General features: G+C 38.8%; 1 protein-coding gene across 1 annotated transcript in view; it reads right to left on the bottom strand.

Annotated features, from left to right (window-relative positions):
• Positions 1 to 18,111, bottom strand: part of PARP8 (poly(ADP-ribose) polymerase family member 8) — a 126,404-nt gene that overhangs the window by 59,874 nt on the left and 48,419 nt on the right. The window contains exons 3-4 of the mRNA XM_076362631.1: positions 6,326 to 6,363; positions 1,043 to 1,132 (exon numbers count right to left, since the gene is read on the bottom strand). Of these exons, the coding sequence (XP_076218746.1) occupies positions 1,043 to 1,132; positions 6,326 to 6,363 (128 nt within the window). The remainder of the gene's footprint in view (positions 1 to 1,042; positions 1,133 to 6,325; positions 6,364 to 18,111) is intronic.

Here is an 18,111-nt window from a genome sequence, read left to right as displayed (position 1 = left end):
CATTCATTATTTTTGTATACTTCATAAAAGAATGAAAAATCAATACCCCTGAGCAAAATTATATCAGATCATCTTCTACACAAAACAGAGGTTTTTATTCTCTTTTAAATGACAGGCTGTATTTCTTTTTAAATTACAGAAATACCTGCAAGTAAAATTTATCTTAAACTTCTGATTATAACGGCCAGTTTTTGTTTGGGTGCCACTGCACCGACTTCAGTAAAATTATTCTTTATTTACATCATTATGAATGAGATCAGAGACTGAAGATCATATTGGTTTTCCAGTGGAATTCAAAGTAATTCTGTTACGCAAAAAAAGCCCTAAAGCATTGTAATAATAATAAAAAACCTGCAAAGTCAAGTGTTCCTATCTGAAGAACTGCCAGAATTAAGACTGCTCTATGCAGTTTCTCCTGCAGCCTGAAATCATCAGGGAATTTGGTTGCTAGAATCTAAAAAGTCTCTATGGAATATGAACAAATCTTGATTATGTATTGTATAAATGTGCCCGTATGTCTGAAAAGTACATGTATCAAATACTTTTTTAAAGTATGGAAATAATTTCAAATGAGAGGTTCCCAAAATCACTGAGAAAAAATGTATTTTTTTTCTATAGTCTAATTTAGTGAAACAGCTGAACCATTGTGTTTGAAATTTCCTGAAATAATTCACCAGAGGCAATGGTAGTTATAGACTGTTTCATCCCCAACGCTGAAGATTTAGTGAAGTTTTAAGGAAGTGAGCATGAAAACTTATAATTGGGAAGTATTAAGCACCTTGCAAGGAGAATTGCTTTAGCACAGACTGCAAGACATTAAAAAAATAAAATACATTCTGCCTACACAATCATGGTGATCCCCAAAAGAAATATTTTAATTTCTTCTATTCTGAAATGTAGGACAATTTACTACAGCAAGACTGTGAGAAAATAGCAAACTGTATAGCTGCACACATTAACATATCTCCCTTTAAGTGCAGGCAACATTGTGTCTTTACTCACAAAATATGAACTTGATAAAACACTCGGGACATAAGATTACCTGTAGCGATTTGGTGGAAAATTACTGGAATTGGCTCTGTTGTAACTAACACATCTTCATCGTTATCAGAACTGGAAACGTAAGTGTTATCTACGAAAGAAAAACACCTCGCATGGTGAAGTCCAGTTGTGCTCTGCCAGCCCCTTCCCACGTTGCCTGTCCCACCCTTGTACCATAAAGAACCACTCCCCAGATGGTTAGGGAAGACGAGCACTATCATCTTCCTGGTGTGTTTCTTTTGCCTTGAAATTGCTAACGAAAAGAAAAATACCAAAAGGATGGAAGATTCGGACTCAAATTTTATACAAGCAAACCCCTGGAGTATGATGTCATGGCTTTCGTGAATCACACCAAGCACTACTCTGAACCGTCCCACAAGGCTTATGGGGGTTTGAGCCAACCTTTTCCAAAATGAAGACTTGTTCTATGCTTTTTGCTATGCCTGACACTGAAACTGCACTGAAAGCTGTGCAGACTGAAGGTTGCATTCAAAGCTGGGTGTTAACAGCTCATTATGCGAAGTACCTGTGCCTCATTTTGCCTAGTCACATAAAGGTTGTTTGAAGTATCTTCTAATCAGTGGATAACCTTTCTTGTGCCTGATTCAGGAGAAAAAAAAAAAATTCCTCCCACTTAACAAAAATGTTAGGTATGGATATGAATATGGAAAGTCTATCCCAAATTTTCTTCCAAAATGTAGGGATTAGACTGAGGAGGTTGCGTGTTGTTTTTTTGGTTTGGTTTCTTTTTTTGCTTTCCAACCAAATGTTTAGTAACAGCAAACAAGGAGCAGCAAGTTTTTATGTAGTATGAAGCTAATTTTGCATAAATTGCTGAACTGCCTATGAAGGTAATAAGATTTTGTTTTCTACTGATCTGGGCTGAATTCAAACTTATGCTCTAGAGCAGAAAGGCTGACAATTAAGATAATCACAGATAAAGAGGCAAATAAGAGAACTGAAACAAGGACTTGGTCTATCATAATTCTGAACACTCTGGTCCCACATCAGCAAAGTGCGTGAACTCACATGCCATTTTAAGCATACTGCTGCAATCTCAAAGCCTTTGACCACAGTGTTTCCAGTGAAATGTTAAAGGTGTTAACATTAATTGAGCAGTAAATTCAGTAATATTATCCTTTGTATTACAGAGGTTCTCAGCAGCCTGTATCAAGACGAAGCCCCGGCACTGCCACCCCCTTCTCGCACAGGTATGCCACACCGCCTTTGCAAACTAGCAGCTGCACTGCCGCACACAGAGAGGTGCGTGGGGCTTTCCCAGCCTGCCACCTGTGAAACAGCCTTTCTGCCACATTCACACACATCTACCGAGTCTGACACTGTCCCACACCTTCGCCTACTTCCACTCCTGTGCTGTCCCACGAGGTAATCTGAGTGATCTGCGCTCAGCTCAACATACATATATTGCTTGCAGGCAATTGCTGCAGGAGGCTGACACCACTTTTCCCTGAGCTTTGCACTCCAGCGGGCACAGCAACCTGCTCCATCAGCTCAGTCTGTGTCTGCTTGGCTACGCGCTTGGCACAGGGATATGTTTTAGAGCCACAGCTTCGTGCAAATAAAATGGGGTTCCTCTAGCCATCTGCCAGCATTCGCTCCTCCTCCCACTTTTGTCTATCGGCAGGACAGCCTGTCAACTATGCCTCCAGGACAGCTGCATTTCACCCTCTCCACAAATCCCTGCCTTGCCTCTATTTGCATGCTCCACCTTGCTGTCATCATTTCAGTGTCAGGCTCACCACGCTGGATGGCTCTGGGCATATACAACACAGGCCCATTCCCTTCCCAGGTTTGGGAGTGTAACTCACTGCTATAGAGTCTAATGAGCTGGAATAAGAGAGGCCACCATTTGGTTCTAAATATACCTAACCCCATATATATGGATGGGAGAAAGGAAATCCATGTGCTAGAACTTACTGCTGTATGAAAAATGGGAAAAACAACAATATGTGCTGTACAGAATAGATAATTACCAAGATATACATATATGGAAAAAAGGACTGCTCAATTACAGGTTTTACAGATTTTAATTATATTTTTATGCCCATTGTCGTTCTTTCTTGGCAGCTGGATAATACGATTTTCACTGCCAAGTTTTTGTTTTTCTTTTGTATTTGGCAGCCATTAGAATTTTTTCCTTTCCTCCCATCAGTCTAATGAAACTGGAAATTAGGATACTGTTTTTGATTTGCTTTCTTCAACATCCAGTTTCTAACACACTACACCCAGGAACACCTCTCCTCTTAAGCGGAGGACCTAGCGCCTGGACCTAGTGGAGGGATGCAGCAAACCATTCGCTGCCAAACTGGTTCTCTCCGTCCCTGCTGCAATCTAACAATGTCTAAGGAAAAGGATTTCTGTTAACACGTGTGTAACCCACAAATCACTGGGATAAAAGACTACAGCAGTTCTACAAGTTTATGGCAGCCAACATGTATCACTCCGAACATATATTCATTAGCAAAATGCTTGCTGCTGTAATGGTTCTCACAGGAGTCATGATCCACCCATATTAACGGGACTTCAGTCTATTCATTGATGTTATATTCTATAACTGCTCCTTAGGAGCATTATTTTTCATGTCAATGTTATCAGAAAATAGTTACAGAGATATTTTGCTGGAACTGTTATTACCTGCCTCTAAAATTTTCAGTGATATTTTCACAATTTCAGTGATGTATATATAACTTTGAGACATTACTGTCTCAACACTATTCCTATTAAGTTCTTCAGTGTGCCTTTGTGAGCATATTTTTAGCTTTCACTCATAATTATGAAACTTTCAAACACCTTCCATTATTGAAAGTTGTCATGTCATATTACGGTTCCCATAGGTATGATTTAATGCTCAGCTGTTTGTAATCTTTTGATGCTTTATGAAGCAATTCAGCAATAGCTACACGCTGTTATCAGTGCCAAAGCAGTGACGCTGCATACATAACAGTGATGCAGGGAGCTAGAGTATATGCAGTACCCAAAGCTCTTCTTATAGTATCTAAAATTTACTTGTGGTGGTATCACTTTTGGCTGAATGAACATAATTTCTATACTAACTTAATCTCTTCTATTTTCATATATTTATTGCATGCATTAGCAATATATCTGATGATCAACTCTGATAGCCTTCTCTTGGATTTCCAAATTTGATCCACTGTGTATTACACACTCTTAATCTCCAGAGGATATAACTTTGGTATGGCTATGCACTAATGGACTTAAACCTTGATCTGTAAAGATTCATCCTGTGAGAAATTTAATTTGATGAGTGCGTGTTGCTCTGAACTCTATCAGCTAGCAGCAATACTTGAAGATCATCTTCCAGCTGAGGAGGACATCAGCACAGAGCTTCCCAGACTTGACACCATTGCACCCTGATGTGTCCCTGAAACATCTCTTAAAATACATGCCAGACAAGAGAGCCACAATCAGCAGTAATGTTAAGTTAGAGATTTAGGACAAAGAGAGGAGACAAAGAATCTGGCTCACCAAGTCAAATGAGTATTTTTATGATCAAAGCTGTAAAATGGCAAAGAGACATTTTCATTCCTAACACACAAAGCAAACATAGATCCTGCAAAAGCTTGAGATACGCATGAAAACAGCTCTTCCAAAGCCTTGATCAGTAAATGTGCAGCTGGTTTACGCCCCCCTCACCAAGTTAGCTACAGTGTAAAGTGTTCAAATTCTATCTGGCTTTAAAATATGGGGAGTGATGGCAGAGAATATTCATTAGGTTCTAGAGCCACCAAAGTCACTCAGGCTTGCAGGCCATCAGGGCATGCTGCAAATAGCATCCGTAAGGGAAGTTTGAGGTCTGTCAGACAGAATTCTGCCAGGAGATGACATCTCATGTGCTGTGGGAGTAACTGCTGGTTCAGTGCTCCAGCTTGCCATTTAGTTAGGGGTTCCCAGAGACCAAGTTTTGTGGCTTCATAATAGCTTAGTCCCTGAAATGAATAAATCCATTACTGACGTTTAATAAAACAAACTGTTAATAACATATGATGCAGATTTTTTCCAACTATTTGTCCCTCTGTTCATTGTCAGGTCAATGTTGTAATCACTAAATCAATTTACCGCTGGTATGACTCTGTATTTTATGAATCTCAGTTTCTTCCCTTACTACATGTTGAACAGATTATTATTAGTAGCAGTTTTCCCTCCAGTTTTTACTGGTAAAAAAAATAACTGTCATAAAGGTTGTTAGCATTCTTTCGTATTATCCATTGTATTTAGCATCACTGCTGATGCTGATTTCTCTCTATATCTGCTTCAAACACTGGTGTTTTGAACAGACATAGTCTACTGCTTATCAGTGAAGAAGATCAAAGCCTCACTTCTTTAGAGATTCTAAAAGAAACCAGAAATACTTCTTTTAGAAATATTACAGCGATGTTATGGATAAAGATCAAAAAAGGCCAGAGGGTTTCATATCATTCATGGTACTTACACTATTAAATACTCCCAGGTGCAAAATACACAATGTGGTGCAATCCAGCAGTACGACCATGTACCTTTCCTTGCACAACGCCTGTCTGCAGGCTTCCCTCTCCTGCTTCTGCTAACCTCTATGCCAGCTGAAGTATCTGTGCAGTCTCTTTGTGAAGGAAATCAGGGAAATAAGCTAGCTGAAAACTAGCTTTTGCTCTCGCCTGGTTCTCTTTCACATGACTAATTCCCCTTGTCTAGATTGGCTGCACAGTTACACAAATGCTTTTGCCAGCCCAGCTCAGAGTATGAATGAAAGGGAGGCAGGACTGAGCAGCTGGGAACAGCTTTGCAAGCTTACATTACCAAAGACATACCCATACAGAAACCCTTGGCTCCAACTGACCCTGAGAAGCATCAATGCACAGTCCACAGGCTTAACTTGAAGAACGTGAGTAGTCTCATTAAGGTCTAACGCAGAAGTGCTTTGCTGGCCCTGTGCCAGACTGCTCAGCCTCTTGAAAGATCAAGCTTTATCTACCATGCCAAAGAGGAGTTGGGCACTTTCTCACTCCTATCACTGTTGGCTCCAGACACGGAAAGCATCACAAGCTCTGGTCTCTGTAAACTTGTGAACCAGGTTTTCTCACCCTGACCCAGCTGATAAATGTCACCTGAAAAGGAGAAATGACTGAAAATAATCCAACTAATGGAAAATTATTAGCACAAGGATGCATCTGGAAGACATCAACACCCTTTCCGATATTCTCATCTGAATATAGCAAATTGTGGTAACATGCATACATGTGTCATGGACAAGAATGTTGCACTGTACCTGGGTAATCCTCAGAGACATGCACTGAATAGGATACACTGTAAAAAGAAAAAAAAAAGAAACAACAGAATTAATAACAACAACATTAACTGCTGGCATAACATTTTTTCCTGCTCCTGCATTATTTTATGTTTATTTATAGGTTCCTGACAGTTTCCAGGACAGAAGGTAACAGCTATTTTGGTGGCTTTTGAAGTGCTCAGCTAAAAAAAAAAAGCGTCATGCCCATTTTGAAAGCTTCCTTTGCTAAACTGGTACATCCCGATTTCAACCTTCTTAAAAAGAATATCAATACTGTATTATATTCACTTTAGAGTAACATTTCACAGTATCTGTACTTATGCTTAAAAAAAAAAAAAGTTGCTCTTTGAACACCAGAACTAGAAAAGGCCAGTTTTCCCTGCATCTGGTTTCTGGGGTTGACTCAAGACTCAGTAGGAAACCTTTCTTACTGGCTGGGGCACTTCTGTACGTTCCTGTTAGTGTCAGCAAAGGCTCTGGGTGGCTTGGCCTCCTTCCTCTCATCAAAACCCCGTATTTTTAACAGTTGTGGTGATTTCATTTGATACCTGTACCTCTTTGTCAAGCTGAGTTCAAATCAAATTTGAAAGAGCCACGGTCACAGTAAAGAGTAGCTTCACTACATGGATTATCTGAATCTGATTCATCAGAAAACAGTCATACAAACACACCATCCTGGTCCTCCAGCTCAGCCCACATGTGCTTTCCGTACTACCCAGCGAGATCTTCACTAAGTTCACTGCTGAGAGCAGGACAAACGGGCATGACGGTCTGCTCAGTTATCCAACTACCCACCAAGTCCTTTTGATATTTTTTAAGGTTAATGTGCATCTTCATTTTGCATTAAGAACATTCAACTCTGAAGCATGCTGAAAGCTTTCTGTTGTATAATTAATGTTCTTTCCACATCTAAATCTTATAAATTGTATGCGTCAACTTACACATTTAAATAATACATGGCGTGTGTTCATGTCTGTAATGAATTAAGCAGACAGACAAAAGCAGGATGGCACAGTCCTCTTAATAAATTTTGGTATGTGTTGTACGTTGCTGAAAATTGATTCAGTGGATCCTTCTAAATTACATGAATACCACTTCCATGTAGACTATAAAATAAAACCACATATGATTTTTTTCTTTTTCGCTCTCAAGGACTTCCATTAAATGAGCTCCACTTTCACAATCCAATGACTGTAGGAGGCAATCAATACAAAAAAGTAGGTCCCTCACGCTTTCTTCCATAAGTCAATCTATTACCGCACAGCTCTGTCACCCGTTTTTGCACATCATCTATTCTAGCGTAATTCATTTTATGTATTTTTTCACTAAGAGGCAAAGATGCCTGTTTCTTCAACAGCTGCAAATGTTCACATAAATTGAAGCAGAAAGAGTGTTTATTACAGCTGACAACAGATTTAGCCACACAACTCTTGATGGCCTCAGTCAAGCCAGAATTAAATCCCATCACTCTGTAAATTAACATTTTGTGATTTTTGTCTTTTAATTATTTTTCAGACATTTGGAATAGGCAGCATCTGTATTCCCTCATCTTGGAGCATTGTCCCTAAAGACTGGGGTATTTAAACCTTATTAACCTGTCATGGCATAAAATTTCATTATTTTAAATAGGGAAATATTCCAAAATAAGGAAATGTTGTATCACAGTGCAGTCATGTGTGGAGAATTTTGCCCTGTGGTGCAAAAAAAAAAAGGCAACACCAAAAAAACCCCCAAGAAGTTCACTAAGGGCCTGTTCTTACCAAAACCCATCTTCTAGACGTTGTGTTTGTAACCATGACTACTTCTTTCTACTACTGAAAGAGGTACTTCAGTATTTATCTTTTAGACTGGCTGCTTGCCACACCTCTTTGCTGCCTCCAAAATTGCTGTGTATGGGTTTGTTTGACTATTGTTATATAGGATTATCTTCAAGTGTGGACTTTTATTCCAAGAGAAGAAAAATCTTTCTAGAACTCACTCCATATTCTAATTTAAAAAAAATCTCAATCCAATTTAAAAACTGCAGCAAAGCAGGGAAATTCCATGTATGTATAAAAAAAGAGTTCTTCAAATTGAGAACAAGAACAGGGGCTGAAGAAGTTACAGAATTTCCATCACTGCAGATATTCAAAACTCAGCTGGGTAAGGCCCTCAGAAAACTAATCTAACTTTGAAGTTGGACTTGACTTTGAAGTTAACTTCTGCTTTGAGTGGGAGGTGGACCAGGTAGTCTGCACAGGTCGTCCCCCCACGTAATTACTCTATGTGTGTATGTGCAGAAACCCTATGAAAGGGTGTTTCTCTTCCTTCTTCTATGGCAGCAGCAGCTGTGGCAATGTTAAATGGAAACTTAATAAGAAAAAAATATACTGTAGGTCTTGTGAGATGGAACTAAAATGAAGAGGGTCATGAAGATGCAGGTTAGAAAGTCTCAAACCAGAACCTGTAATGCCTGTAAGCAAATTCAGGGTCTGACCCAGAGCCCACTGAATCCAGCAGTGGTCTCACTCCTAAGATGAATATTATCAGAGAGGAGAAAGGAAAGGCAAAAATCATGTAAAGTAAAATTATTCTGTGATCCCAGTAATAAAAAGTCCCCTTACAGAAAAAAATTTGCCACCAAAATCTGAAGTCACCTCCATCTGAAAAGCATTAATAGAAAATCTATCTGCCAAACCAAAATTCAATGGTAGTATGTTGGAAATAGTAATGGAATCTGATGAGCCTGAGCTGCTACTTCGGAGGAAAGTGTTTAAAGGAGATGTGAACCAAAGATTAAAGAATGAAACGCCTGAAAATGGGATATTTACTTCCAATTAAAATAAACCACTAGTTTTTATTAGAAACACCACTGACTCAACTTAGGAACTGAACAAACTTAGTTTAGTCCTCAACTCAGCAGAACTATCAGTTTATTATGCTGGGTGTGTTTAATCTGAAACTCTTTACATTATTAGTTCCACCCCCTTCCCCCCCAAAAAAAAAGGGAATGCCTAATTGTCTTCTTTCCATCTAAATTCACATCTTCAGCACATGTTGGGATCTCTGTGCTGCCCTCTCTTCAGCGTCCTCAGATCAGTGTATTCTGAGAAGTAGTAGTGAAGTATTATGCCAGAGAAAGCTCTTGTGGGAACAGCCCTTTAGATGGCCCATTCCTCTCACACGTATTTAAACTCATATTTGGGGAGACTCAATGGCTTGTTTGAGCCCCCAGAGAGAGGTGGTGGTGCTTTGCTTAGGCTTGTAATCTTATGTTATGTGCAGGCTATGGAAGCAAAAAGCAGAAATAAAACTACTGAACAGAACAAAACTTGGTTTATGTCCCAGCTTGCCCCTGTGATTGTCACATAGGATCACACTTTGGCACATTTTTCTGCACTCAGGATAAACTGCTTCCTACTGACTGTGCACCTGGTTTGTCAGAAAACAAGATATACCAAGCTAACAAAGGTCTTTTAAGAGGCTCCTGTCCTGCAGCCACCCAAGCATTTTCCTGCTGACTTCGATGAGATTTAGAGCCAATACAGAAACACAGGGCTGTGATGGCTTACAGCACCTTAAACAGCACAGACTTCAGTGAAGATGCAGATGTTCAATGCCTCTCGGTGTTAAATCCTCTCAGAGCCAAAGAAAGCCTTTACTGAAGCAGCTTTCTGATTTAAGTACTCAGAAATGCAACTGCAATTAATTTAGGCCTGGCCCCCACATAGAAGTACAACATGATTATTCCAGTGAGGGATGTGATTTTTCCTTCTAGCAATGTAGTTCCTCTGTACAACCCTATTGGTTATATTGCTATAAATACAGCTTATAGCACTATAATTTACTTCCATTCCCATAAACAGATTCTAACCAGCCAACCATCATCCTTGCTCATTCAGTTATATTGCTTTAGCTACATGAACATAGTTAAACTCTTGGGTGTAAACAAAGCCTCAGTGATGGTGTTATTTCTGTTTTATTCAGCTTAGACCCTCTGTGGAAGGCTTACTACATACGGTACATATTTCTTGACCCTTAAGCTCAGAACAAGCCTCATACCTGAAATGGCCTAGTGAAATTTTTGTTATTTACAAACAGTAAAGCACCATATGAGAAATTAGTGAGAGCTGTCATGTTTCACTGCTTATGAGTTTTTAATGTAAACTTCTTATTGCTTGAAATAATATTAACATGTAGATCCACTGCCTTAGCTTAGTAACAATTCTACTCACAGGGGATTCCTTGCAAGCGTTTTCCAATGTGTTTTAACCGTAGCTATTCCTTCTTCGGAAAGATTATCCTGCAAAGGTCCATCTGCATTTGAGAACTGATTCATCAGCTAGATGGGGATCCACCACATAATTGCTATTTTTCAGATAAATCTGTCCCAATTTGATACAGAACAAGCAGATTCGTCTGCATTTGATATTACTATCATTTCTAAAAGCTAGTTAAAAAGGAGTCCAGAGTCCAAACTGATTATACTACCAGGCAAAATACTACCCCGAAATTGAAGCTCCGGGGCAAAGAAAAAAATCCATGAAAACTGAAAAAGGCAGCAAAGCAAAAGTTACTATGGCAAAGCACATTCATAAAAAGGGAAAGAACCAGCTTCACTTCTTTACATCAATTTGTAAGATTGTTTCCTGTGCCTTGAACTGCAGTTTTTACCTATCATGGTACAAACCCCAGGGTCAGATGTGTATCGTGAAGCCACAACAGTGATGCTGGAGCTGGAGTGTATGATGTCTCTTCCCATCAAATTCACATTATCTCAACTCTATGCCACCTGTAGTTTCTCTCTAGAAAAGAAATCCTTTAAGCTGAATTTCCAGCTGTTTTGGACTGCAGGAACAGCATGAAGCATCTGGCGCAAGTCTAAGATTTATGCCTATGGAACAGTTATGACAATTCAACCAGCTCTGTCCCATGGCAACAGCTGACTTACTGCCTTATTAAGTGTGGAAATTGTGATCTAGTTTCTATTCCAGTTTTAGCTGTCTCTACTAGAGCCAAAGCTCCATGTGCTAATGTTGTAGCTTGCAAACTTGCTGAAGAAAGGAAACAAGATTTTTTGTCACGTGGAATCTTGTGGTAGTCTAATGCCAATCTATAAGAAGATATAAGAAAGGAGTAAATAGGACTTTCTTAATCTTAATGCATCTGGAGCTACAGAATTCAGAAGAGATTATTTTTTGTTTATGATATCCAAAATCCCAGATCTAGCTCATCAGTGAAGTAATGGAATAGGCTAATAGGATGCACAAAACTTTATACCTGAAGAAAAATACTAAGACTCAGCAAAGTAAGCTATGGACAAATATGTAAGATTAAATGCTACTATGGTATTGATTATATGCCAGGGTCAACTTCTGAACAAGTTGGTGAACTGAAGAAAAGATTAGTGAAACCTTGGTAAGAAAAATAAAATTATACTGGTGAAAACCTTGGGCCAAAGGGCCTTTTTAATGACCTGTATAGTATTTCTGAAAGCACAGCATGATACAGATGATGTTTTTACTCTCTTCTAGGTGAGGCAGTAAGAAGGAATAAGAATAAGGTCCAGTTGAACAGATGCAACTGAAACTGGTTTTACCAATTTCTAGCTATCAACTCTCAAAATTACTACTCATCTTCAGTATCTACACATAACATGCCACAGTAGAACATTTCATGAATGTCCACTAATTATACAGAAAATATCCCCACTCCTGTCTTCATTCCTTTGTTTCCTTATCTTTGAAAATGCTTCCAAATTCTTCCTATTACTTTCACAGCCTTTAGCCTCCTCTTCTTCAACAAGACCACCATTGGATCCTGAAGCCAGACCCTTCATACTATTTTAATTCTGCCCAGCCTTTTTCCTCAAATGAAAGAAAATTAGTTCCAAAAGGATTCCACCATGAACATAGGCCACTCTCTTTTCTAGTAAGTGGTCTGAGATACGGTCTGAAACCTAATAGCTTGGCAATAAATCATATCACAAATACAGGGTGGAAATTATGACTTTCAGAAGATGTGCTGTGGGATCCCATCCAAACAAAACTTTGAAATTGCATTCCTGAAATATCTGACCTTTGAACAAGTGCCTTGAGAAGTGGTAGGAGATGAAGGCATTTAGGTATTGGCCAGCTGAAAAACTAGGTAGGCTATTTACACAAAAAATTTTGAATACTTAACAAGAAAAAAAAATCCATTAATCTTTTTCTTTTTTTTTTTTGTAGTTGACCTTATTCAAATTAGGAAATTCTCCGAAGAGACTTACAATTCAAAACTAATAGTTAAACACACTGCAAAAAGCTTCAAAGTCAAGCCTTTCTTCCAATTTGTATGAAGATGACATGCATGCAAATAACAGCAGAAGAGACCCAGCAGCCATAAGCAGCAATTTTCTATGGCAAAAAGATCTCTTCTGCTTAATGGACACCGCCAGAAAACAAGCCTTCCAACGTCACAGCCTGGAGACAACCATTTTGTTCTACGTTGAAAACAGAACAAACAAAATAGCTATAAAAGGAATTGAAAAATAAGCAAAAATTACTACTGTGTTACTTACAGCTAGGACAAAGAAACTTAATGCAAACTCTCCTTTTGATGTTCAACTGCCACAACCACGAGTGAATGATAAATGTTAGTTTTTTTGACAATTTATGAAAAAGTGAATTAGCAAAATACTTTATCACTTGGTATGTATGACTACTGTGCTATGAAACACTTCATTACCTTTCAATGGAGCTCTTAAAAAACAATGCAATTACACTACAGGAAAAATAATCTTGCTTTTCCACTCTGGAGCTTTTGAAAGATTCCATCCCACACAGCACGCATCAGCTGAGGACTGAAGCTCATATTCAGAAATATACATAAAACTATGGCAGCATTCTGAATTTTCTTATCAGGTAAATTTTGTAATCAACTATTGCTAGCATTCACAATGTCTTTAGTAAAAAATATGGAGACTTTAAAAATGTATTTATAAGTGAGCATTTATAATGATACACATTTTACTGTATTGCAAATCACATTAATGAGTGAAGTAAATACTATTAGCCAATACAAATCAGCAAGTACTGCATTCCATTCATTCATGACATGTTTACAATACAGTCCTACTAATGTGACAAAAACATAAATGGAACTGAAAAAAGTTCCACTTGCGTAGAACACTAACCACAGTGACGTGCATCTGCAAACAGACAGACAAACAGTAGTTAGAATCACACGAGTTAGAAATATGGAAGATAGCACACCACATGACATGGTTCTGAAAAGAAGAGTTTGCATAAGACTTTTTAAAATAATGTACAGACTTTTTGCTCTTTCATACACTGAAGTAACTATTGAAGCACAGGACTTGTACTTTTTTTTAAGCAGTGAAATAAAACCTGATGTCATTAAATAAAATAACAATTACTGAAAAACAACCTTATTATCTTCTGGAAAAGAGAATTAGAAGTCTCCACAAATAAAACAAAAATTGAAAGAAAGTGGACCTACGTTTTCATGCATATATTAACGCAGCTATGGAAAAAGTAACTGTTAATCAAGGGCAGCAAGAATAATCTCACTATATTAAAATTAATTTTCTTTTCCTTTACAGAATTTAGAACTTGAATTAAATCCACTGAAGTCCAAGGGAGACTTTAGTACTTGACAAAGAAGATTACAGACAAGTTGCATAAAAAATACAAGACTTCTGGCCCCTACCACACTCCTGGTATTTCTAGAAACAAGTGCTTAATTGCTTTGCTAAAAATTTCAAGATGTACTCCAAAGGGTGCAAATTTTGGTGAGCATTTTTTTTTTCTTTTTTTTTTGTATTTGCAGCTCGCTATACAACTGGTCTGTGAACCATTTCACATCCATGCTAATTTCTGGATTTGTAATTAAAACAAGCTTCACTGATTTCTAAACAGCTTTTGAAATACCCTTTAAAATGTTTTGAATGTGCGTGCCTGCATCTCAGCAATTAGTTTTCAGATATACAGGCCACCTTAAATCTCCTTCTGAAACACATTAGTTCCACGAGTTTCCGTATCCCTTGTGATCCAATAACTGATGACCCAGCATCAGTCACAGCTATTTTTTGCTGCTAGATAGAGCCAGGTACTTGCAAAGAATTGAAATTTGTGCACACGCTCCTTTCACTACACATCAAAACTCCCCATGGTGCACCAGCAATTATACAGAAAAGAATAACAAGTGACTCTGAGTAATCTTTTCCTCTGGATGTTGGAGAATGCACATGTGTGATGACACATGAAAAGTCCCAGGCACATCTATTGATGACAAATTAGAACTCTTCCAAAGAGAAATGAGCAGTGTCAATGCGTCAAAAATGGCACTGCTTTCACTTCTTGACATAACCTGGAGGAACAGAAGTGCTGAGTCAAAGTTATTTTATGTTTGCATTTGTCACTAAGAATAATTGCGCTACTGGTCCTTTCACGCAACTAAAGTGCATCTGAATCATGTGGTGAACGTTATTCATAAAGCCCCACTTGATTTAGCATGTTATTCAAATAAAGGGGATACAGAAGACTGCAGCTCAACCATTTCCCTTTTGCAAAGCATCCAATGAAAAAGGCACGGCAACTTCTAGTAATTGCACCAAAGTCTACAGGATTAATCATCACTCCAACAAACATGAGGGCACTCCTAAAAATAGCACTTATGAAATAAGCAAATCAAGGACACTTGGGGGGGGGGGGGAAGTGCGTGCTGTGTGTCATTCTAGAAAGAGTCACATCAAAATATGGCTATGTGTGCAAAGCCAGGTTTGTCCACAATCAGACTATACCAGAATCAGACCATTTCACCCGGAACTACAACAGCCGCCTCTTCTTGGCGACTGTCTGACCAGGTCCAGCTCCCTCCCCTCGACACAGATACTCTTTAAACCTCTCTTCTGTGTTCTTCCTTCTCTCCACTGATCCCACTGGTTTGAATTCTCCTTCCATCCTCCTCATTAGCTCTTCATCCAATTTCAGTCTTCCCCAGGACACAGAGTGCAAAACAAACTCAGGACAGTAACCTCGCAACCCAGCTCAGCTGCAGCCAGAGCAGCATATATGATCATAGCCTTCGGGCACCTTATTTTCAGGGTTGGGCCCATCTTCTTCCACTGTGTGTTTTCTATAGTTTCTCTTTTTTTTTATTTAAGGAAGAAAGTTTTTCCTCTCTTCAGCTTCTTTCTTTTCGTTTTGGAGCATTACTGTTAGAAGCAACCATGATATGCTCTTTTTGGAGCCAGCTAAGAGTTATCTTAAAGCCATGAGGTTTTAAAGGTCCACATTGTTCCTATTGGAAGGCTGTTCTGAGGCTTTTGCGGCTGTAATTCTAGTAACTCAGTTTTCAATTCAGACCAATTGAACAGAAACCTCTTGCCCAACCCCTGTACGAAGACTCTGTGTTATGATCTTTCAAAACAAAAATAAAAGGACACAAAAAGAAGCAACCATGAGCCCAAGGCAGAGACACAAGGCAAACTGCAAACTGAACAGTTACAGTGATCCAAGCAACAGAAGAGAGCATCTTGTCATAGAAAGTTTTACCCGATCATTTTAGCAGATAATTCCAGCATCTTACCAATCATTAAAAACAAAAATAAAGCCCATATAAATCCCTGGAGACATTCACTGTTTAACTTCATTGTGTCCCTAGCAAGTGGAATGGCTCTTTTCCTTTACATGTAGTGTTCAGCAATGGAGAAAAGTCCTAGGCATCCTTCTTAGGACACTCTACACACTCATTAATTAGTCGGCATTTTGCTTGTTTATCTAATGAGGTGTGCCACAGCCACTGCTGTGCAGGGAAAAAGTAACAAATTTAAATACTCTTTCTCTTCAGTTCTTTGAGATATCTCAAAGATAATTCAATTTTTTCCCTCCCCCCCACCCCCAATAAAGTCCCCAACACTTCTTGGTGTAGCTGAAATACTGTATTTATGGACTAAACCTATTTTTTTCTGTAAGTTTCATACATACAGCTTCCATTAACCTCAGTACAAACTCAATATATAACTTCCAAATACAGAATTTGAATGTCAAACTATAGCTTTTAGGAATATTCTAAACTGAAAGTGCATATTCTTGCACACATTCAACATAACAAAATCCCCTAGGGCAAGATTTTCAATAGCTGTTACCTTGCCCAACTGAGTTTATTCATGCCGATATAATGCATTCACATAATTCAGGACCACTGGCGTACCTACAGCCAGTTATTTATCTATTGCTTACAGGTACACAGTCTCCTGGTCAAGTTAGTAAGGCAGTGTCCAGTACCTCTGAAAATTGCTAGATTATGATACACCACGGACCCATATCCTGCACACATTTTAATCCAAGGTGACAATCGCTGTTCCCGACTTACGGCACACAGCTGCAAGGATTGATTGCGTGCCTGAGGGGTTGGCTCATCCTGATGTCCCATTACACTAACATGGTCAAACCCACACCGTTTTCTGTGGTTAGAGACACAAAAGGAGGTGCTATGCGGCTAGCTGCAATGCCAGAGGGCTTTGCCTCCTCAGCCCAAAAGACCCAAGAATTACAGTGGTGCAAGGGACAACATGAAGCACAAAAGCGGGTCAAACTCTCATCCCTGGAGCCTCACTGGGATACCTGTAACATCTCTGCCACTACACCACAGTCATGAACAGCATGCACTCATGAACAGCAAATAAAATGGAAAATTCAGTATGAAATGACAACAAGAAAAGATGACCTTTTTTTTTCCTTTCTTTTCAGATATGACAGTTTCAGTCTGAGGGCATAGGTACACTTCAAATACAACATTCAGTCCTGGGTGTCCTTAGCGTTAGAAAGATGTCAGTAATTCAGGGGAGTACAGGAATCATCAAGAAACAATCACCAATCTGGCAGAACAGGCCGGCAAGCAAAAAATTTAAATGGCTTCAGACAGCTAGGTATACAGAGCATGGCAAATCAATGAGCAAGTATGGTAGGAAACATGATAACTGCTGAGACATGTTTTCCAGAGTGCAAACATGAAGATGGATATCATATTTACACAATGGCCCAAGGGAAAATGGCAAGCCATATTCAGGTGAAATTAGAGGAAAAAGTATAACTTGGCTGAAAATCAGAAATGGAGAACCCCATTAAACAGTGAATTAGTCTCCCAGGGAAGGGTTAGAGGGCTAATCACATAGCCATTTAAAGTCAGGATGGAAAAGGAGCTTAAGTAAAATTAATGGAAAAATTTTGCATTGGCAAGGTTACTAACAAATATGTTTCCCATTGCTAGTTTCAGTGAGTTATGAATGAGTAAAATGTTACTTGCCTTTCTCACTAGTAGCTTGGAGAACAAAGTTGTAGGTTGAATACGACATTGATGACTCTCAATGTGACTCATGGAAAAAAAATCAAAGCATACCCTTGTACTGTATTTCAATAGTGTGCAGCATAATAGCAGCAGGGAAATTCAGTTCAAGCGCTTTTTATGCATTTGAAGTGGCAGCATTGGCTAAGATCTGAAACAGTTCTTCCACCAACATCTCATGAATTTTAGGTGTTCCTGAGTATCACACACTGACTTCATGACAGAATGCAATAGAAAGCATACTGCGTTATATTTTTTTTGCTTTTAGGCATATTTAGTAACAGCCCATCTAATAAGGAACAATTTCTAAATACATGGGCTGTTCTTGGGCCGAAGAATGCTTCTAGCTGCATGATGGCTCACAGAATGTTAATTTCATACTACACCCAAACAACCATGCCTGAATATAGTCTGGCAGACATTCCTACAGAAAATGC

This window comes from Aptenodytes patagonicus, chromosome Z (genome assembly GCF_965638725.1).
Source record: "Aptenodytes patagonicus chromosome Z, bAptPat1.pri.cur, whole genome shotgun sequence".
Lineage (NCBI taxonomy): Eukaryota > Metazoa > Chordata > Aves > Sphenisciformes > Spheniscidae > Aptenodytes > Aptenodytes patagonicus.
The sequence above is the reverse complement of the archived record's forward strand: the minus strand, read 5'-3'. Positions and strand labels throughout refer to the sequence as shown.